The sequence below is a fragment of the Rhincodon typus genome, chromosome 1, assembly GCF_021869965.1.
Source record: "Rhincodon typus isolate 14 chromosome 1, sRhiTyp1.1, whole genome shotgun sequence".
Classification (NCBI taxonomy): domain Eukaryota; kingdom Metazoa; phylum Chordata; class Chondrichthyes; order Orectolobiformes; family Rhincodontidae; genus Rhincodon; species Rhincodon typus.
Genome location: NC_063332.1, coordinates 177,883,893 through 177,907,178, shown reverse-complemented (window position 1 = coordinate 177,907,178; position 23,286 = coordinate 177,883,893). Strand labels below are relative to the sequence as shown.

General features: G+C 41.0%; 1 protein-coding gene across 1 annotated transcript in view; it reads left to right on the top strand.

Moving 5' to 3' along the window:
* The first annotated feature begins 297 nt into the window (after positions 1 to 297).
* The window catches only part of LOC109937303 (diacylglycerol kinase theta-like), a 76,252-nt gene continuing 53,263 nt past the window's right edge, over positions 298 to 23,286 (top strand). The window contains exons 1-5 of the mRNA XM_048613755.1: positions 298 to 339; positions 3,303 to 3,526; positions 4,909 to 4,999; positions 9,230 to 9,284; positions 18,707 to 18,768. Of these exons, the coding sequence (XP_048469712.1) occupies positions 298 to 339; positions 3,303 to 3,526; positions 4,909 to 4,999; positions 9,230 to 9,284; positions 18,707 to 18,768 (474 nt within the window). The remainder of the gene's footprint in view (positions 340 to 3,302; positions 3,527 to 4,908; positions 5,000 to 9,229; positions 9,285 to 18,706; positions 18,769 to 23,286) is intronic.

The window sequence follows — 23,286 nt, the reverse complement described above, 5'->3', positions numbered from 1 at the left end:
CTGAAATATCTGCATCTATCTTCACTCAGAAGTGCTGAGAGGGAACTCCATCTCAGCCTGCTGCTGAGGTCCCCAGCATCACAGATGCAAAATTGATTCACTGCATGCGATATAAATAAAATGACTGCAATACCGATTACTGCAAAAGCTATGAATCCTGACAATATCCCTAATGATAGACTGAAAACGTATACTCCAGAACTAGCCACGCCCATACCAAGCTGTTTCAGTAAAGCTAATACACCAGTCCTGCCCCTCCCTGAGCTATTCTGTAATAGCTATGATATCAACCCAACAATGTGGAAAATTGTCCAGGTGTGCTTCGTGCGCAAACTCCAGGTCAGTGGGGGTCATTGACAGTGCTATCGAGCAGCACTTGGAAAGGAAAGACCCAGTTGCTCTTTGGGAGCCTCCTGGGCCACTCATCTCTTGACCTCTTTATATCCATGGTTCAACATGGATAGAAGAGCTGAACTGCAGAGGGGACGTGAGCTGAGAGTGACTTCCCTTAACATAAAGGCAGCATTCTACTGAGTATGCCATAAAAGAGACCGACCAAAAGTCAAGTAATTGGGAATGGGAATTGGTGGTAAGGGGTGTTCTTCATTGGTTGAAGTCATACGCAGTACAAAGGACGATGGTTACGGTTGTTGTAAGTCAGTCATCTCAACTCCATTTTATCTGTGCATGAGTTACTGAGGGCCATTTCCCAGGCTCCACTATTTTCAGCTGCTTCATCAATGACCTTCTAACCATAATCAGGTCAAAAGTGGGGATGTTCGCCAATGATTACAGAATGGTTACAGCCACTTTTGACTTAGATACCGAAGCAGTCCATGTTCAAAAACAGCAAGATCTAGAAAGTATCCGGCTTTGGACTGAGAAACAGCAATGACCATCTTCAAGAAGAGAATCTAACTATCATCCCTTGACATTCAATAGCATTACTATTGCGGAATCCCCTACTGTCAACATCCTTGCAGTTACCAGAAACTAGAAACTAAACTGATCAGCCGTATGCATAATGTGGCTACAAGAGCAGGTCAGAGGTTGGAGAAGCAAGTAACCCACCTCCTGACTCCCCACTATCTACCCTATCCACTATCTACTAGGCTCATGTCTGGATTATGATGAAGTACTGCCCACTTGTCTGGATGAGTTCAGTTCCATCAACACTCAAGCTTGACACCATCCAAGAGAACACAATCCCCTTGATTAACACCACATCCACACTGTCAACACTGAGACTCAGCAGCAGTGTACCATTTGCAAGATGCACTGCAGAAATTCACTAAAGCTCTTCAGGCAACACTTTCCAAACCAGCAACCTTACCATCTAGAAGGGCAAAGGCAGAAAATACATGAAGGAACCATCTCCTCCAAGCTCCTCACCACCTTGACTTGGAAATATTGCCATTCCTTCAGTGTCATTTGGTCAAAATCCTAGAACTTCCTCCCTAATAGCAATGTGGTCTACCAACAGCAGATGGACTGCAGCAGTTCAAGAAGGCAGCTCACCACTGCCTTCTCGAGGGCAACTAAGAATGGGCAATAAATTCTGGCTTAGCCTGCAATGTCCACATCCCATGAATGATTTTAAAAAAACTGCACCTGTCTTTACAGATGAAGATACAGAAAATCTCCCAGAAATACAAGATGACCAAGGGACCATTAAATTGAGGAATAGAAGAAATTAGTATTAGTAAAGAAGTTATGATTGAAGGTTGATGGATGCCTAGGACCAGATGAGCCTCACCCCAGACTTTTTAAGGAGTTGACTAGAGTTATAGTAGATGCATTCATGCTTATCTTTCCAAATTTTATAGATTTTGGAAAGATCCCTGCAGGCTGTGAAGTAACAGATGTATTTAAGAAGGGAGGGCTGTGAAGAACTATAAACCTGTCATCATGATATCCCTAGTGGGAAAATGTTGGAATCTATTTGGGAAGATATGACTGCCGGACATTTTGAAAAGAATGTTAATATTGAACAGAATCGTCATGGATTTATGAAAGCCAGATATTATTTGGCAAACTTGTGATTTTATTTTTGAGAATGTTACTCTCAATCTAGTTGAGGGGGAACTAGTGAGTGGGTACATTTGGATTTTGATTATTTTCATGGGGTGTTCCCTCTGGCTAGGAAGGAGGACATGTGATGTGCTCTCGAACTAGGAAGCAGTCTCAGAGTAAGGGGCAAATAATTTAAGAATGAGTATTTTTAAGACTAAGACTTCTTCAAAAAGGAATGAAGGGTGGAACTGTGCACCTGAGACGACTATGGAAATTTAGTGATTGAGTATGTTTAAGACTGAGCTCAAGAGGTTTCTAGTTGCTAATGACACAAAGGAGTATGGGGATAGTACAGGATTATGATGTTGAGGTGATTGATCAGCTCAAGGGGCTGAATGGCCTGCTCTTGTTCATTTGTGCCAACGAATGTTGTGTTATTTGGACCATCCTTCACCACATCAAGATATGCAACTCATGATCTGTGAAGGACAACCGCAAAATACAAAACAATTGCAATAACTCAAACTTGTTCATTTACCACTCGTTGTCAAGGTTGAATTTTTAAAAAACTTTTTACAGAAATATGATGACTATGTGAAGGAATCTTAGAACCTTACCACACAGGAGCTAGTCACATCTTTTCATAAGAGCATAAGAAATAGGAGCAAGAGTAGGCTATTTGGCCCATCGGGCCTGGTCTGCCATTTTATAAGGACATGGCTGATCTTTTCATGGACTTAGCTCCACTCACCGATCCATTCACCATAGCCCTTATTTCCTTTACTGTTCAAGAATCTATCAATTTTTGCCTTAAAAACATGCAATGAGGTAGCTTCAACTGCTTCTCTGGGCAGGGAATGCCACAGATTCACAACCCTTTTGGTGAAGAAGTTCTTCCTCAGCTCAGTCCTAAACCTGCTCACCCTTATTTTGAGGCGAGGCTAGTTCTAGTTTCACCTGCCAGTGGAAACAACCTTCCTGCTCCTTTCTTATCTATTTCTTTCATAATTTTATATGTTTCTATAATATTCCCCCCATTTGTCTAAATTCCAATACTATTTTCTCTTCTGTTCTCCCAATAGTAAACAAATTTATTTTTCAAAGCTAAACCTGAAGGATTACATTCAATTTATATTCAAACAATTTTTACTTAAGATTTTACTTTGAAGCTTTTTTTATTTGCTCAATGCCTTTTGGAAGTGAGAGAGCAGAAAATGTGATGTGTGTGGTTTATGCCCACGGTTTAATAATGTGTTTATTTGGATTTAACTGAAATTCCACTTTAATAGGAAGCTGCACTGAGAGCGTACTACATCCCAGATGATCCTCAGGAATACGAGCTCCAAACGTTTACCCAAGATGCTCTCTACAGTGATGACATTATTAACCGAAATGGAGGCAGTATGGAAAGCAAGAATTTGTCAGTGTTCCGAGGTACAATCCCCGAGGCATGGGTACTACGTGCAAAGCCAAGAGATTGTGAAATAGTCAAAATTTATCCAGGATGGTTAAAGTAAGTTGCCTGTTACAGGTAAACAGATGTTCAAATAATATGGCTGGTGTTTGCTGATAGCACAAGAGCCAGTCCAATCTGCAGAGTCATGCAATAGATTAAGCAGTAACTGGAGTGATGGTGATGTAATGGTGGTGCCACTGGGCTAGCAATACAGAAGGCCAAGCTAAAGTTTTGGGAGACATGGGTTTAAATCTGACCACGGCAGTGTGTGGAATTTAAAATGCAATTAATAATTTGAAATCTAAAGCCAGTCTGTACAATGGATCATGACAACTATTGTCAATTGCTCTATGTATCCATCTGGAACCCTTGTACTTTTTGAGAAGGAAATCTGCCATCCTTACCTGGTCTGGCCTACATGTGACTCGAGACCCACAGCAACGTGGTTGACTCTTATCTGTTACTCCGAAATGGCCGAAATGAATTAGCGATGGGCAATAAATACTTGCCTGGCTAGCGATCTCCAGATTTGCATCAAAGATTAAAAAGAAGTCTTCGAGTCCTAGACCATGGATTAAATTTATCCTGGACAAACGGTTACCCTGTCTGTTGCCTGTCGGACACGAGAGACAAATCTTTATGAAACAGAATTGTCCGTAAATTGGGACAGGTAGCAATCTCACTTGGGGTCAACTGCTGAGTCAATTGAAAACGTCGAAATGCTACACTTTGAGTTGGGAACTGAGACACATTACTGAATTAAAGTAGCAGGAGGTATACTGCTTTCTAAATCTGCCATATCAACACATACTGTTTGTGTAATGGTGAGAGATTTCCAGCACTGTAGCTTAAAGTGAGCATAAAAGTGGGGTTGTAAGGATTTTTTTTACAATTAATATAAAGATCCAGATTCTCAGTAGCTCCAGAAATGCAGTTCCTGCTGGATATGTACTTGGAAACATCACCTCTTCTTGTGGTGCTTGTTTGCGAGAAGCTGTCACTGGACAGTGAAGTTCCTGTTAATAAATTTTGGTCTTCACCCAGGTCTCAAAGTGTAAATAGAAGCTTGGAAGCAGGTGGGGAGGTGCATAAATTTATTGAAGGTCAAACCCTATTGTACTGATATTTATGCTTTAACAAAACTTAAACTATAGAAGGGATGCAGACTTTTTTCTTGAAATATTATTTAAAAGATCTAAATTTGAAAGTCTGTTTAATTTACAATTTTTTTTTTTATTTTTGAAAGTAATTGACCATACATGCATCAGTTTCCAACTAAATTCTATGATTTTTTGTTTTAGTCATTTATGACTGTGGATATTACTGGCTGGGCCAGCATTTATTACCCATCCCTAATTTTCTTCGAGGTTTCATTGACAGTTAATATTTCATCTTTTTATATGTTAATTTGTTAGTTCAAACCTGTTTTCATGTTTCAGATTTGGAGTAGCTTATATCTCCATTCCTGTAAGTATCAAGACAACAGTCAAAGCCATTATCCAGGAAGTCCTTTTGCAACTAGGACGACAGGTTAGTTCCAACTAGAAGTGCTTTATTACATACTTTGTTTGATGTAATTGTCTAACATTGTAGCACTGATGATAATTGAGTAAGCATGTTTCTTTGCTGTAGGTACAAAGTCATCTTATTTATGTTATTGAATCAGAGTAAAAGAATCTCAGTAATGTCTGTTATATGTCAATCAGAAACAAAATATTATCGTAAACTAGTTTCAGTATTCTCACTAAAGCTGTTCCATGATGAATGCACTATATAGTAAAGGAGAAGGTGAAGTTTTGACTTACTGATTAAAAGTAGAAAAAAGAGACCACGGCTGATAAGTTAAACCCAGATATGTAGAGACAGAGCCAGAAAAACAGTAACTCCCTGAGTATTCTCTCTCTTACAATCAAGGTGCGATTGACCGACTTTGGTATGAAGGGGCCCTAGCAATATCCCATGTCAGTTGTGTTGAGACTTGCATGATTTTTAAAAAAATTTTCTTTATATGGTTTGGAAATGTAGGCTGAAGGTGACCTGTGGACTGTGAGCAGCAGTCTTTTTTTCAAAGAATGTAATGCTTCTAACGTTTCAAAATTCCAGCTTTTTCTTATTTTGTCTAGAGAATCAATTCACACCAATAGACATACAATACGAGCACATTTTATTATCCAGAGTTAAAGATTCTCCAGGGAATCAGGGATTATCCACCTTCCATCATCGCCTCCTCCTGTCTCTATTTATTTCAGAGTCCTCTTCCCATTCCCATTCCCATTTCTGAAGAAGGGTCTAGACCCAAAACATCAGCTTTCCTGCTCCTCTGATGCTGCTTGGCCTGCTGTGTTCATCCAGCTCTACACCTTCTTGTCTCAGATTTTCCAGCATCGGCAGTTCCTACTATCTCTAAGATACAATGGCATGTGTCTGTGATATTACAGATGGTGGAAACAGTTCAACTGAACTGGACAGTTACGTTTTCTTTATTTTTCTTCAATTTATCCCTTACTGTGTCTGTTTTTGTGAGTGGGGACTAGAATAAAAAAAAATTTGGATTAAATTACAGACATTAATTAGATTACCTTGTTGTTTAACTTTGCTGTGTAAGGTTACTGTATTAATAAATCTCAGCAGGAGTTCCCCAGGGTAATGTCCTTGGCTCAACCATCACTGACCTCCTCTCCATCAAATGGTCAGAAGCGAAGACATTCACTAATGATTGCACAATGTTGAACTCCGTTTGCATTCCCTGAGATGCTTTGTGTTCAGAAGCAGTAAGATATGGATAAGATTCAGGCTTGGACTGATAAGTAACAAGTTACATTTACACAACATAGGAATCAGGCAAATGATATCTCCAACAAGAGAGAACTTTTTTTATTCACTCTTGGGACATGGGCATCACTGGCTGGCCAGCATTTATTTCCTGTCCCTAGCTTCCTTGAGAAGGTGGTGGTGAGCTGTTTTCTTGAACGTCTGCAGTCCATGTGCTATAGGTAGACATACAATGGTGTTCAGAAAGGATTTCAAGATTTTGACCCAACAACACTGAAGAGACAATGATATATTTCCAAGTCAGGGTGGTGAGTGGCTTGGAAGGGAACTTGCGTGAGGTGGTGTTCCCAATATGAGATGCATAACAACGGGAACAGTGGATACAGTATACCACATTAGCAGTTTGCAGGTGAACATCTGTTTGATGTGGAAGGTCTTCTTAGGGCCTGGAATGGGATGAAGGGGGAGGTGTAGGGGCAGGTTTAGCACTTGCTCCTGTTGTGGTCTCCTCTTCATCAGGGAAACCAAGCGGAGGCTTGGGGACCGCTTTGTGGAACACCTACACCCGGTTTGCAACAAACAACTACACCTCCCAGTCGCGAACCATTTCAACTCCCCCTCCCATTCCTCAGACGACATGTCCATCCTGGGCCTCCTGCAGTGCCACAACGATGCCACCCAAAGGCTGCAGGAACAGCATCTCATATTCCGCTTGGGAACCCTGCAGCCCAAGGGTATCAATGTGGACTTCACAAGCTTCAAAATCTCCCCTCCCCCAACCACAACCCAAAACCAGCCCAGCTCGTCCCTGCTTCCCTAACCATTCCTCCCACTTCAAGCCCCACCCCCATCTCCTACCCACCAACCTCATCCTGCCTCCTTGACCTGTCTGTCCTCCTTGGACCGACCTATCCCCTCCCTACCTCCCCACCTACACTCACCTTGACTGGCTCCATCCCCACCTCTTTGACCTGTCTGTCTCCTCTCCACCTATCTTCTCCTTTATCCGTCTTCTATCCGCCTCTCCCTCTCTCCCTATTTATTTCAGAACCCCCTTCCCCTCCCCCATTTCTGAAGAAGGGTCTAGACCCGAAACGTCAGCCTCTCTGCTCCTATGATGCTGCTTGGCCTGCTGTGTTCATCCAGCTCTACACCTTGTTATCTTATATGGGATACTTACTTTTATTAGCGGAGGTATAGAGTGTAGGAACTGGGAAGTAGAGTTGGGAATGTACAAAACACTGCATAAAACATATGACATTGCTGATTACTGCATATAACTTTGGTCACCATGCTATGGGAAAATATGATAGCATTGGATAGGGTACGGAGGAGGTTAATCAGGATGTTGTCTGGACTGACAAAATTTAGTTTTGAGGAAAGATTGGGTAGTTCAGATTCTAGTGAAAGATTATCAATCTGAAATGTTACTTCTGTTTGTCACCACAGATGATCCTTGATCTGCTATTGCCAATATTTCTTGTGTTTACTTTCAATAGCTCTTACTACAACAAACTGAATGGAGGGCCTAATAGAAGTGAATGAAATTGAGGGAGCTATGGAGTGTGTTATGACATGGAGACAGATAGTCAAACAAAATCAGCCTTTCTACCTTTGTATTTACAACACAGTAAAATTAAATTGTCTAAGATCCCCAGTGGTCACTCCAACAGTTCGGAACCAGACTTTTGAATAACCAATCCCAGACTTTGTGAATAATTAATTTCCAGATATTGGTTTTGAACCTTAAAAACCTTAACTATTTATTAAAAACAAAATAATTTTAGTGGAAAGAAAATTAAACAACACTGTAATCTAATTAATGTCTATACTTCAAACCCGAAACCTTTGTTTTCAGCCCCATTCACACAAAGACAGACAGACAAACAAACGCAGTTAAACTGGCCTGATTACTTAAATAGTATTCATGATGCATTGTTTCACAGGCATAGATGTGTACTCTTTGCTTTTTCGAAACTGCTGATCAGGGTCACCTTCTTAGTTCATCCAGGCAAAGGCAGCAATATTTCTAACTCGGCTTTCTTATCCTATGGGCTTTCTAAAGTTGATACGGCAGATTAGGCAAGGATCTTTCAAAACGTCATGCTGTCAGTAGCCAAGTTTATCTCTCAGAAAACGCAATTCAAAAACAACTTCAGTTTTGGTTCTGCCCTGTTAAACTGATCTGCTCCTTCTGAAGCCTCAATAACTGCCATGTTCTTGAATATTGGGTCTCTGCCAGACTTGTTGAAACCAATTCCCAGGTACTGATCTCATTAATAGTCACCTTCAGGTATCTGTTTGAACACAATGCAATTCCCAGAGTCACTGTCTGTTGGAACCCTTTGAATTCAGAATCAGCCTTCAATTAGCTTCCAGGCCTGGTCTCTCAAACAAAGTTTGTTTGGTCTTTTCTTTTTACCACAGGCTGTTTCAAAGTCCATAAGTCATTCTCAGATCACAAATCCTAGTTCACAGCTCCAAGCAAAACTGATAAAAGAATGAAAAGTAATGAAAAATCAGTGCAGCTTCTAACAAGTAGAAATTTCTATTGCCCTTAGCTGAGGAGTGTATACCCAAAGGGTAAGAGATTGCAACTTGAGGAGGGTGGGGAATTAAAGGATATTTTTAAAGAGGGTAATGGGGATCCAGATGTGGTAGAAACAAAAATAATTATAACTGAGAAGATAACTCTGCCAAATTCAGGGATCCCAACCCAGTTTTCCCTTCGTTGAAACAACAAGGCTTGGAGGCAGAAAATGATCCATGAAGTTGACATTTTGTTGACCCTTCTCCAAGGTTAAGAGCCTGCTCCTGTCTAGTACCGATCCCAACCCTGAGCTATGCAACATTAAAAATTCAATCTTTAAATGTCTAAAGCTAGCTTCAACTACCTGTGTGAGCATTAACATTATTTTAGAATAAAATTAAAAGATAGCTGAACATCTTGTGCTTTAATATGACACTGAAATGTGCTTGCTTTTGCAGGATGAAAATATTGAAGATTTTGAATTAGTTGAGGTACTTATGGGTTGTAAACAGGGTAAGATTTCAATACAGTTGAATCTGTGCAACCGTCAATACACTGAAGAAGAGAGTGCCCCTCTGTCTGTGTGTGTCAGTCTTCACCTGTTTGTCTCTTTTCTGTCCGTGGCTTGAATCTTACCAGGCTATGAATGATGTGGGTAATGGTGATAAGTTTGGGAGGATCATGAGAGAAATCAAGTGAGACCTTTCTTGACGTTGGGAATAACAAGTCACATGTTCTGAACTTTGTGATGAAATTCTTGCTGATGAGTGACAGAAGGCCTATTAATGGGGAGTATCACTCATTATTACTCTCATTGCTATCCAGTCTTACCTCATTAATATACAGGCTCCCATCCTGCCACCTGCTGGATAGCAAGTAAGTGCCAAGAGACCTCAATGGGAAAATCAAAGCAGTTAGTTTGTCATTCCAGCTCACTGCTTACTCCTGAATCACTCTTGGGTACCCAGGCATCCAAAGTCTCAGGACAGGCTCAGGGCAGTGCTACACACTCCCCTTATCCGCAGAAGTTGGCTTGCAACACATGCCAACCTCCTCACATCATCATGGCTCATCTGATGCAGTTACAGTACACTTCTGCACTTTGCGCACTGGCATTTCTCATTGCAAGACTACTTTGTGCACAGTGACAGGCACCCACCTTGTTGATTGGAGCAGGCTGCATCTCAGGGCTGGTCACTTGCTGTCTTACCACTCACTCAGTTTAAGTTACCTGGATTTTCGCAGCATCCCTGCTTTGCCTTACCTAACCTTGCCTTTTAGCACTTACCCCGCTCAGCAAGAGCAAACAGATGCACAGTACTTGACTTGCTTTTTAGGACAGTCTCAAAGCTAGGATGATTGTCAGCAGTCAAGGCACTATCCTTTGTCAATCTGACTGCATCATGTACCAGCAGCTTATGTGGCAAACACACACATATACTTCAAATAAACAGCAGTTCCCAAAATCCAAGGGGAGTAAACCTCACTCAAATCAAGGGAGAAACCCTTCTGTCAGGGAGACCCAGCCCAGTAAGTGAAGAACAACCTCTGATATAATTCCAGGCTTGGGCATGTCCATTTGGCCACTGGAGACAGTCAGGGTCAGATCTCTGTCCTTGTAAGGGGTGAGGAGCTGAATGTCAGCCCTCCTATCGCCCATCAAGTGCGAGTGAGGGAAGATGTTGCATGCAGTAGTGAGAATGGTTAGACATTGGTGGGAGGTGGGTGTGGTAACAGAAAGAAGAGTGTGACACTTATTATGGCAAGGCAGAGAAGGTCATTGATCTTCTTCCAACAGTGCTGTGCATCTTTCAGATGGATGAGACGGCTCATAACATCTGATGTCATGGCTTCCTCTGCTGGTCCTGGACGAAGAGGACATCCGTCCTGTGCACTACCCTGTTCAGCAGGATCTCTGGGTCCCTGTCGCAAAGCAGAGTGCCAGTTTGCTCCTTATTTTCTGTGACTGAAGCAAATATCATGAACCGTGCAGGGCATCTCTGGACTGACAGTGCCTTACTGAGTTTATAAAGACAGCACCAGTGCCAGGTATCCCAGGGTATTCTAGGAGTGAGGAGTACTTCTGATTATACCAAATGGGAGAATTGAGCTGGCACCATAGGGGCATGGTAACTGGTTAATGAAGTGAGTTTGGGGCAATAGCACAAGCAACAGCACACTCCCTGAGACTGAATGAAAATGAAGCTTTGTCAAAACATGTTATGATTCGGCCCTGTGTGTTTTTGTCAAAATGCCTGTCTTTTTAAGTCAATATGTGAGAGTGTTTATTGCAGCATATCTGGCTCTGTGCGTTTTGTTTGTGTAGCTGTATATTTGGTCAGTGTATGTGTTGAGTTTTGACGGTATGTGCCTCTCGCTGGATTTTTTGTCAGTTTGTGTATTTGTGCCTACCTTTCTGTTCATTCACTGTATGTGCGAGTTGTCCACTATTTTTAATTTTCTTTTTTGGTGTTTTCTTTTAACAAGTTTCATTTTAGATGTGGCCTGATATTTTTAAGAGCTGAAGCCCATGTTATTACTACTGATTTAAAGTACTGCATTCATTAACTAAAATGTGCACAAAATACATTATTTGGACTAAAGTGCTTGAATGAGTATTAGAATTAGTAAACCTGTATATGGTCCTCTGTGAATTAAACTGAAAGGCCACACTCAGGTCGACACCATCCAATAAGTTCGACTTTGTGTGTCACAGAAGAAAGGGGCCTCAATGTAAAATATTTTTTACATTTCCTGATATCAAGCTGGTTCCAATTTTAATATTCTGCCCCTTTCTTGCTATCTGCCCTATAAATTTATTAAACGACTGAATGAAGAAAAACTGCAGAAAGCTGCAACTCAAAGGAGCTAGCACACACGTGCAGCAGGTAATCAGGAAAGCTAATGGAATGTTGTCCCTCATTTCAAGAGGTTTGGAGTATAAGAGTTGGGAGGTCTTGCTACAACTGTACAAGGTACTGGTGAGATAACAAGGTGGTAGAGCTGGATGAACACAGCAGGCCAGGCAGCATCGGAGGAGCAGGAAAGCTGACGTTTCGGGTCTGGACCCTTCTTCAGAAAATGATTTCCTGCTCCTCTGATGCTGCCCAGCCTGCTGTGTTCATCCAGCTCTACGCCTTGTTATCTCAGATTCTCCAGCATCGGCAGTTCCTACTATCTCAAGGTACTGGTGAGACCAGATCTAGAGTACTATAAGCAGGTTAGGTATCCTTATTTAAGAAAGGCATCATTTCATTGGAAGCGGTTCAATAGGATGATCCCCAGTATGGAGGGATTGTCTTTCGAGAAAAGGTTGAATAAGTTAGGACTCTACTCATTGGAGATTAAAAGAATGAAAGGTGATATCATTGAAACATAGAAGATTCTTAAGTGGCTTGACAGGGTAAATTTTGAGAGAATGTTTCCTGTCATGGGAGAATCTCTGACACCAGAGGGCATTGTCTCTGAATGAAGGATTGCCAGCTTAAGACTGAGATGAGGAAAAATTTCTTCTCTGATTGTTGAGTGTCTTTGGATCTTCTTGCCACAGAGACCCGTAGGGCAGAATCTTTCTGTATATTTAAAGCTGAGGACAGGGCAGGAAAGTGGATGCGAAGAGTTGCAGACCAGGCTTGAAGGGCCAAAGAGCCTACTCCTGTTCCTACTGCTTATGTTTCTTATGGTTTTATTCTCATTAAATGACCTCTTAATATTCCATGTTCAGGGGAATACGAGCTTGGGTTCAGTAACCTGACCTCATCACCTCTTTATTGCCTGTGTTATAGTGAATCTGCACTGCCCTCTTCAAGGACAATGTATCCTTGTTTATGTGCAGTGGCCAGAACTGAGTACAGTTTTGGTAATACAGTTACAGATGCAGTAACTCTGTATAACTATAACATACCTTGAGAAGTAAAGGCTTTGGAGGTCTTTTCATTTATGAAAATCTGGATTACCTAAATCTCCCCATCTCCCCTTCCTCCTTTAAGATCCTCCTCAAAATCTAACTCTTCCCATTTGACCTAATATCTATTTAGGTGGCTCTATATCAAGGTTTAGAGTCATGGTCATACAGCATAGAAACAGGTCTTTCAGCCAACCATGTCTATGCCGACCAACAACCACCAAACTAATCCCATTTACCCGCACTTGGTCCATAGCCTACCATGCCCTGACAGTTTAAGTATTCATCCAGGTGTTTCTTAAATATTGCGAGAGTACCTGCCTCCACTACCTCTCAAGCAGCACGTTCCACATTTTTACCACCCTCTGGGTGAAAAAGTATTTCCTCAGACCTCCCGTAAACCACGTACTCCTCACCTTTAACTTATGCCCCTGGTCTTAGACCCATTGTGAGACTGTCATGATCTATACTGTTTAAGCTCTTGTAATTTTATATACCTCAATCAGATTCCCTCTCAGCCTCCTCTGCTCCGAGGAAAGCGCACACAGCCAATCCAGTCTCTCCGCACAACTGAGACTTCTCCTCCCACACAACATCCTGGTAAATCTCATCCACATTCTCTCCAGTGTAATCACATCCTTCCGATAGTGTGATGACCAGAACTGCACACAGTATTCCATGAGGTTTTTAAATGTTGTAATAAGGCTTCCTTATTCCTATGTTGTATACCCCGGCTAATAAAGGCAAGCATCCTGTATGCCTTTTTCACAACTGTGTCTACCTGCCCTGATACTTTCAGCGATCTAAGGACTTATACACCGAGGTTCCTTTGTTCCTCAGTAACCCCTAGTACTGTTCATCATGTATGTCCTTCACTTATTAGAACTCCCAAAATGCATCACTCACGCTTACCAAGGTTAAGTTCCATCTGCCATTGTTCTGCCCAGTTTACCAGCTGATCAATATCAAACTGTAGCTTGAGACTATTCCACTTCATCAACAACGCCACTACGAATTTTTATGTCATTTGCCAATTTTCTAATTCTACCTTCTATATTCAAATTGTTAGTGTTCATAACAAACAGCAAAGATACCAGCACTGATCCCTGTGGTACATTGCTGGTCACAGGCTTCCAATCATAAAAACAACCCTCCATCATCAGCCTTTGCCTCCTATCTGCATGCCAATTTTGGATCCAGTTTGCCAACTGGCCTTAGATCCCATGGGCTCTTTGCTTTTGGATGAGCCTTCCATGTGGGACTTTGTCAAAGTTGGTATAAACCACACCAACTACACTATCCTCATCAATATATTTAGTCATCTTTTCAAAAACCCAATTAAATTATAGATTCATACAGTGCAGAAAGGGCCCTTTGACCCATCATGCCTGCATGACATAACTATCACTAGAGGTGCGCTAATCTGAATTTCCTGCACATTCCATATCCTTGAATGTTGTGATATTTGAAATACTTTTTCTAATATTTTTTAAAGGTTGTAAGGTTTCTGGCCTCCTCTACCTTCCCCGGTAGTGCATTCCATATTCCCACCGACCGCTGAGTGAAAAGGTTTTTCCCCAAAACCCTTCCTAATCTCCTGCCCTTACTCTAAAACGATGCCCTCTCGTGATTGACCGCTCAAACAAAGGGAACAGTTGCTGTCTACTCACCCTGTCCATATCCCTCATAATCTTATACACCTCAATCACGTTTCCCTTCAGTCTTCTGTACTGTAAAGAAAACAATCTAAGCCTATTTAATTTCTCCCTGTAGCTTAATTTTTCTATCCCAGGTAACATCTTGTTGAACCTCCTCTGTACCACCTCTAGTACAATCACATCCTTCCCGTAGTGAGGTGACCAGACTGCACACAGTACTCCAGTTGTGGCCTGACTAACACTTTGTACACCTTCAACATTACTTTCTTGTTGTTATACTCCATGCCTTAACTGATGAAAGCAAGTGTCCCATATGCCGCTGTAACTATCCTATTCATATGCTCTGCCGACTTCAGGGATCTGTGAATCATTATCCCTCTGCTTCTCTAAGCTACCCAGTGTCCTGCCATTCATTAAAGACTCCCTTGTCTTGTTTTTTCCTTCAAAGTGCATCACCTCTCGCTTATCAGAGTTAAACACCATCTGCCACTGGTCTGCCCTTCTGACCAACCCATCAATATCTTCCTGTAACCTACAATCATCTTTGCCATTGACCACTCTACCAATCTTGATGTCATCTGCAAATTTACTTAACATTCCCCCTGATGTTTTCATCAATAACATTCTTGTATATAACAAACAGCGAGGGTCCCAGTGCTGATCCTTGTGGTACACTGCTGGACACTGGCCTTCTACCACCACTGCCTGTGTCCTATGACTCTGCCAGTTTCTGATCCGTCTCACCAAGTTTCCCTCCATTCCATGTGCTTTCACCTTCTCAGTCTCCTACATGGGACCTTGTCAAAAGCGTTGCTAAAATCCATATGGACTACATCAACTGAACTCCCATTTTTACACACTTGATCACATTTTCAAAAAATTCTAACAAATTTGTTAGGCATGACCTCCCTCTGACAAAGCCATGCTGACTATCCCTGATTATCTCATGCCTTTCCATGTGGGAATTAATTCGCTCTTCCCTAATTTTCTCCAGTATTTTCCTGACAACTGATATGTGACTCACCAGTTTGTACTTTCCTCGTTCATCTCCACCACCTTCTTGAAAAGTGGAACCACATTAGCCGTCCTCCAGTCCTCCGGCACTTTACCCATGGCCAGAGAGGAATTAAAAATTTGTGTCAAAGCCTCTGCAATTTCCTGCCTCGTCTCCCACAGCAGCAGGGATGCAATTCATCTGGGCCAGGGGATTTGTCTGTTTTTTAGCCCAGCAGAGCCTCCAATACCTCACTATTTCTGATGTCAAACTTTGAAAGTTCTTCACAGTCCCTCTTCCTGAATTCCATACCTACATTCTCCTTTTCCAGTGTAAAAACCAAAGGTAAAAGCATTCATTCATTATCCTACCAATACTGAATGGGCCCTACTCTTTCCCTGGTTAACCTCTTCCCTTTAATATGTTTGTAAACTATCTTTGGATTCTCCCTAATCCTGGGAGAGAGTTCGCAAATCCTTTCTCAGGCTCTGTTCTTGCTTTTCTAATTACTTTCTTAAGTTCCCTCTTGCACATCCTCTAGGGTCACAGCTGAATTGCTCCCTTTAGACTTGCTAAAAACCCTGCTCCTCTTCTTTATCCAGCCCTTAATTGTCCTAGACATCCAGGATTCTCTGAATTTATTGCTCCTACATTTCCCTCTGAAGGTAATATTGGACGTGTACTCTCTTAGTTCCTTTTTGAATGACCCCATTGCTCCACCGTAGACTTACCCACACGGAGCTGTTCCCAGTCTACTGTGACGAGATCCTGCTTTATTCTAATAAAATCTGCCTTCCCCCAATCCAAAGCTATCTTTTGCAAGCCACCGTTTTCCTTGTTTAGAACAAATTTAAACCGTACCATGTTATGTTCGCTATTGCTAAAATGTTCCCCCACTGCCACATCGAGCACTTGTCTGGCTTCTTTTCCCAGAACCAGATCCAGCACTGCGCCATCCCGTGTTGGGCCTTCTACATATTGATACAAAAATTTCCCTTGGATACGTTTAGAGAAATCTGCCCTCTCTAAGCCCTTGACACGATAATAGTCAGACAGGATCTCCTTCTCACAAATTTGAACTGATTATCCCTGCATTTCCAAGTGTTGATTAATTCTGTACTTCAGAATTTTTTCCAATAATTTCCCTACCACTGACATCAGGCTAACTGGTTTGTAATTATCTGGCCCATCTCAGCTGTCCTTCTTGAAGGAACTACAATCGCTATCTTCTAGCAAGTAGCACTTCACCTGTATTCAATGAAATATTAAATATGTCCATCAAGGCCCCAGCAATCTCCTCTTTCGCCTCTCATACCAGCCTGGGATGTATCTCATCAGGCCCAGGGGATTTATGGACCTCTGTGCTCACTAAAACATCTAATAATCTCAGTAATTTTAACGTTTTCTTGACCCTCACCATCCCAACTGAAATCCTGAGCTACAATGTCTTTCTCCTCTGTGAAGACAGATGAGAAATATTAGTCTGAAATCTCACCCATGTCCACTGGTTCCACGCTTAGGTTACTCCTTTGGTCTCTTTCCCTGGTAATCTTCTTAATATACTTATAAAGTGCCTTAGGGGCATTTCCTTAATCCTATCTACCAAAGATATTTCATAATCTCTTTCATAACCCTCTTTCATAATTTCTTTTTTAAACAACCCCCTACATACACAATACTTTTGAGGTGCCGCCCTGTTTTTAATGTTGTGTACCTAGCATTTTCTTTATCAAACTCTTGAAATCCCTTAATATCCCTTTTGACACCAGTGAAGTACCTTGGAATATTTTACTGCATTATAAGTGCTATATTTGTACAAGATCTTGATATTGAAAGAGGTTTTTGGGTAAACAGACACAAGATATTTTTATTTGTGGTTTCCACCTGGTGGCTGGGCAAATTAGGAAGACTTCAAATAATGCAGTGTGGCCTCACTAACCAGCTATTGATGTTGTGTTTCCCCTAGACTGAATTAATATGTGGGTAGAATCTAACTGTAGCTTCCTAGAAATGGCAGAAGTGCAGCTGTGCAAGACTCAGGCCTCAGGCCTAGTGAAGTGAGGAGTGTGGCCACTGGCCTGATCAAACCCAAGTGAAACAGCCCCAGCTCCATTCCCCTCCCCAACTGATGGTCTCTCTCGCCCTTAGAATCAGGATCAGCTTATCAAACATATCGAGCAGTAACAATATCCGTGTTCTCGCTCAGGCAAACATGCCCAGTATCGAAACATTGATCACACCAGAAATAGCTCCTTTGGGCTGGCCATGTGTTATAGAATCATAGAGTCATGCAGTACAGAAGAGGCTGTTGGGCCCATCAAGTCTGTTCCGCATGTCAGCTGGAACTCCTGAAATAAACACTCAGGGCTCAACACAACATGGGATCCCCAAGAGGGCAGAAGAACCACTTTGAGATCATCCTCAAAATCTTGCTGAAAAGGCAGACCTAGGAATTTCTGCCCAAGGACTGCTGAAAATGGAGGGAAATCATCTGGGAGTACCTTGAATCTTGTTGCTGATGATAGTCTGAAGCCAGTTATCGACAGAGGAAGGTGTGTGGGAGCCCAGGCATCCTTCACTCCCAACTGTCTGAACTACCGGCTAACCCACCTGTAACAGAGACTGGAGGCCGTGCAGTGGATTCTTCAGTTATCTGAAAATTCATTGTTAGTGCAGAAGTAAGTCATCCTTGAACACAAGGGCCTATATCAGAACAGATTTTTATTTGTAAGGAAATTCAACATAAGGGGTCATAAGTATTAGATGGTCATGAATAAGCATTGTAAGGAATTCAGAAGAAACTTTTTTATCTAAAGAATGGTGAAAATATAGAGTTTGCTACCAACTGGTGTAGCTGAAGCAACGCGCAGAAATGAATTTAAAGAAAAGCTAGATAAACACGTGGGAAGAAATCCTTGCATTTACGTGATGCCATTCATGACTATGGGGCGTGTCAAACAGTGAAGTACTTTCAAAGTAGGAAACATGACAGCCAAGGAATCGAAGAATATGTTGTCGGTTGTGGGCATGTTGGTGTGGTGTAAGTACCAGTATGGAACAGATGAGTGGAATGGCCGGTCTCGGTGCCTTAAACCAATACTGGGAAATGGTTTAGCAGATAGCTTTGGTGGATTTTCCCACTTTCAATTTGCTTCCACTAAAACAATAGAAAACCTACCAACAAACTGGTGTGGATAGGAATGAGACACGTTCAGCAAGTTGACCTGCCAGTTTGGTGACTGCATTCACTATAAGAAATAAATCTATTTTCCAAAACCAAAAAGATTTTGTTGAGTTGTTGTTGGGGCAATAAAGTTGAAGTCCTCATTTAGAAAAAAAAGATTTATTAATATACTTTTTCTTTCATGCTCCTTTCTAGTGCAATGTGTGGTGCTTTCTCAACTGGAACTGATGCTTAGCAGACTTCAAGATATTAGAAAGGTGAGACATTTTTGTACAGTTTATGTCCGAGCAATTTTTCACTCAAGTCAGGTAGTTAATATTGAGCTATTTATCAAGTAAACAATATCATTCATGCAGCTTTCCTCAATATGCCTTGAATATAAGAAGCATGAGATTCTAAGGAAGGGTCACTCAATTCATCAAACAAGATGATCAGAGGATTAGATAGGGTGGACAGTGAGAGCCTTTTTCCTCGGATGGTGATGGCTAGCACGAGGGGACGTAGCTTTAAATTGAGGGGTGATAGATATAGGACAGATGTCAGAGGTAGGTTCTTTACTCAGAGAGTAGTAAGGGCGTGGAATGCCCTGCCTGCAAAAATAGTAGACTCGCCCACTTTAAGGGCATTTAAATGGTCATTGGATAAACATATGGATGATAATGGAATAGTTTAGGTTGATGGGCTTCAGATTGGTTTCACAGGTCGGCGCAACATTGAGGGCCGAAGGGCCTGTACTGCCCTGTAATGTTCTATGTTCTATTTGAAACATTAACTCTGATTTCTCTCCACAGATACTACCATACCTACTGAGCTTTTCCAGCAACTTCTAATTTTTGATTCTGATTTACAGCATCTGCAGTTCTTTTGGATTTTATAAGAATCACGAGCAAGATTACACCTCAGTCCCACCCTCCTGCATTGCTTCCATGTTCAGAACCTCTTAGTATCGAAACATCTGTTAGGTCTATCTGGAATATACCCATAATTGAGCATTCTTAACTGCTTGTGTTAGACAGTTCCAAAGATTATAAAATATATTATACATATGTTCTCTTCCCTGTTCTGGTGAAAGGACACAGACCTGAAACATTAATGGTGTTTCTTTTTCCCCTCCACGTATGTGATCAGACTTACTGAGTAATTCCAGTACTTTGTTTTAATTACTTTGCTACCTTTATCTTTATTTATAATTTTAAGGTTCTGCCCCTTATTCTAGATTCCATCTTCACCCCAGAATAGATCATTTCTTCTTGTCTGCTTCATAGGCCTCTGTCATTTAACCTTAGTTAAATCACCTCATAACCTTCTAAAGGCCAGAGAATGCGAGATGACAGGTTTATACAATACATTCTCATAAAGTAACCCTTTAAACTCTGGTATAAATCTAGTGAATACAAAAACAGATCGTACCGAGATCCAGGAACACAGTTCTTGCCAAAATATAATGTAATTCATTTGATCTTTAACTCAATTAATTCCTGTTGAACAGAAATTTTCTTGAAATTTGATTGTCTCCAGTCCTCAGTTCTGACCTTAATTCCTGGTCTTGTTCTTAAAGTCAAATTGTTTTATACAAATGTGTTTAAACATGTCAGCCTAATATTCTGTTTGGGTCACATTAAGCACACACATTCAAATTGTTGATGTTTCCAACAACCTGAGCATTTGAATATTTTTATTTCACTTGTTTTCCAACCTTTTCTGATTTGCTCTACTTTTTAATTCATTTGTGGGATGTGGGCATCACTGGCTGGAACACCATTTATTGCCCATCTCTCATTGCCCAGAGGACAGTTAAGACTCAACCACATTGATATGGGTTTGGAGTCACATGTAGGCCAGACCAGGTAAGGATGGAAGATTTCCTTCCCAAAAGGACATTAGTGAACCACATGCGTGTTTTTATAACAATCGGCAATGTTTCATGGTCATCATTAAGTCTTATTTCTATGAATGAATAAAATAAAAAGATTATTATTGTATTCAAATTCTACCATCTGCAATGGAGGGATTCAAGCCTGGGTTAGCAGAACATTACCTAGGTGTCTGTATTAATAGTGTAGCGATAAGGCCACTAGGTCATTGCCTACCCCTATTTTAGTGTAGCAGCTGATTGTCAAGATGAATTACAATGATTTGTCTGTTTTCATGCTACTTGTGCATTTAGATTTAGTAATTTGTTCAGCTACTTGTGGGATTTTAAGGGCCATTGCAATTATGGCATACCTCATATAATTCTTTTTCCACCAATTTGAATTGAGCAGGCTTTACAATAGGATAGCTCTTTGGTGGTGGTTTGGCGTTACAGCTCTGCGCAATCAGGTGTCTGGTTCTGTGATTTGTTTGATGTAAACTGTGTGACTTGGTAACATTTTGTTTTTTTTGGATTCTGAAATTAATAATTAACTTAAGTATTTCTGTAGCCATGGTGATTTCTTTTAAAACTGTTTTTGAAGCCTGGCTTTAGGATAAATGGGTTTTTGTGCACCGCTAATAGATTTTTGTTCACCTTAGATTGTTTTGTGACTCAGCAAGATAAATAATGGGCCTCAAGGGTCATTAGAGATTTCTGGAACCTGTTTGTTTTTAGGCTTGAGGGGAACACCAGCTTGGAGAGGGAGGTTTTTTTGTTTTACTTTGAGTTTTGGGCAGCCCTGTAAAGTTCTTGCATGACAATGGCTGGATAGATCAGGGAAGGTTATAGTGAAACTAGATTACTTTGGAGTAAAGAGTTAGTGTTAATACCAGACTGGAAGTGTTGTGATAAAATCCTGAAGAAGTTACTAAAAGTTGAGTATATTTAAGCTTATGTCTAATAGCTCCAGGAAGAGGCTATCTGTAGTTCCACTAAATAAGTTAAAATCATAAGTGATTAATGGTTACTACATGAAGTGATTTTGGGTACTGTACAAGGTGTGTTTTGCGTCCTACACAAAAGTTTTTTTTATTTTTAAAGGAGTGTTTTGGGTTTAATGTGATTATGCTTTTACTGTATATTGAAAAATCCTTGAATTTGGATTATAAGTAGATAGTATGCTTTATTCTATCTTTATCTTCATTTCTTTTGTTAATAGACTTCTGTTTTATTGTTAAAACAAGAACTCAGCATTGCATGCATATGTTTTAACAAGAAGCAACTTCATTAAAACCAAACCAAAACAAAGTATGATCAGTCAAACCAGGTTTCACTCTGGGATCTGACCTGTCCAGTGAAAACATCAGCTGGGATAGTAACGTTTGCGAAAGATGTTTCTTCTGGAGGATTGCCTTGAAATGTTTGTAAAGACTGTATTTTTATTTTTCTGTGTTTTTCATTGTGGACTGAAATCAGAAAAGGATTCTTTTAAAGCCGAGGGTTAGGGATAGAATTGCTGTACTTTTAAAAATCAGTTATTGAAACTCATTGTAAGTTGTGTTTCTACAGCTGCTTTGTTCCAGCAGTAGAGGAGGCCCTTTGCAGATGGCTGGCACATGGGGCTGTACGCTGAGCGAGTTTCATTCAGCAACAGGTTGCTGATTGGCTTTGGAGTTGTAACCAGGTGTAGATTCCAAAGATCATCAGCCTGACAGTGACTATCTGATTTACTCCTGGGTAGTTGAACAGATTATGACATATACTGACAGAAGCTTTTGGACCTCTGCAAATACAGATGTGTCTTTCTCTCCAGTAAAATACCCAAAACCTAAGGAAAGCCAGTTTATTTGTCCTTACCAACTGCTGTAAAGCTGTTTATTTAACCAATAACTAAGAGATTTTGCAGTTATCGCACCAGTGGCTTGTGCCACTTGCAAAGGAGTAAAAAGAACGTAGAGAAAAGAGACGATAGATCAGAAAATCTTGGCAAGCTAAAAGATCATTTCAGTTAATTAAATTGCATCCTCATTCTTTTATCCCCCTCCATCCATTGTTTTTGTTCTTTTATTGTCTGTCCGTACGCATGTGTTGTTGGGGTAGGGCAGGGGAAAATGTTTAGAAAGTGTTTACAAATTTAACTAGTAGAATTTATGTTGACAGTTCATAGCTTACCTGTGATTAGAATCTGTTTATTTATAATACTGGGAGGCAAAGGCCTAGTGGTATTATCACTCGATTATTAATCTAGAAACTCAGCTAATGATTTAGGAACCCAGGTTCAATTCTTGCCATGGCAGATGGTGGAAATATGAATTCATTAAAAAAAAATCTGGATTTAAGAATCTACTGATGACAGTGAAACCATTGTTGATTGTAGGAAAAGCCCATCTCGTTCATTAATGAAATCTGCCATCTTCACCTAATCTGGCCTACATGTGCATCTGGACCCACAGCAATGTAATTTACTCTCAACTGCCCTCTGAAATGGCCCAGCAGGCCATTCAGTTGTATCAATCGCTACAAAGTCTCAGAGAAATGAAACCGGATGGATCAGCTGGCGTCAACCTAGGCACCGGAAAAGACAACGGCAGAAACAGACCTGTCAACCCTGCAAAGTCCTCCTCACTAACATCTGTGGCTAGTGCTCAAATTGGGAGAGCTGTCTCACAGACTAGTGAAGTAACAGCCTGATGTGGTCATTCTCCCGGAATCATACCTTACAGACAATGTGCTAGGCACTGCCATCACCATCTCTGGATATATCCTGTTCCATTGCAAGACTGACCCAGCAGAGGTGGCAACACAGTAATATACAGTCGGGAGGGTGTTGCCCTAAGAATCCTCAACATTGACTGTGGGCCCCATGAAGCCTTATGGCTTCAGGTTAAACATGAGCAAGGGAACCTCCTGCTGAATCCAC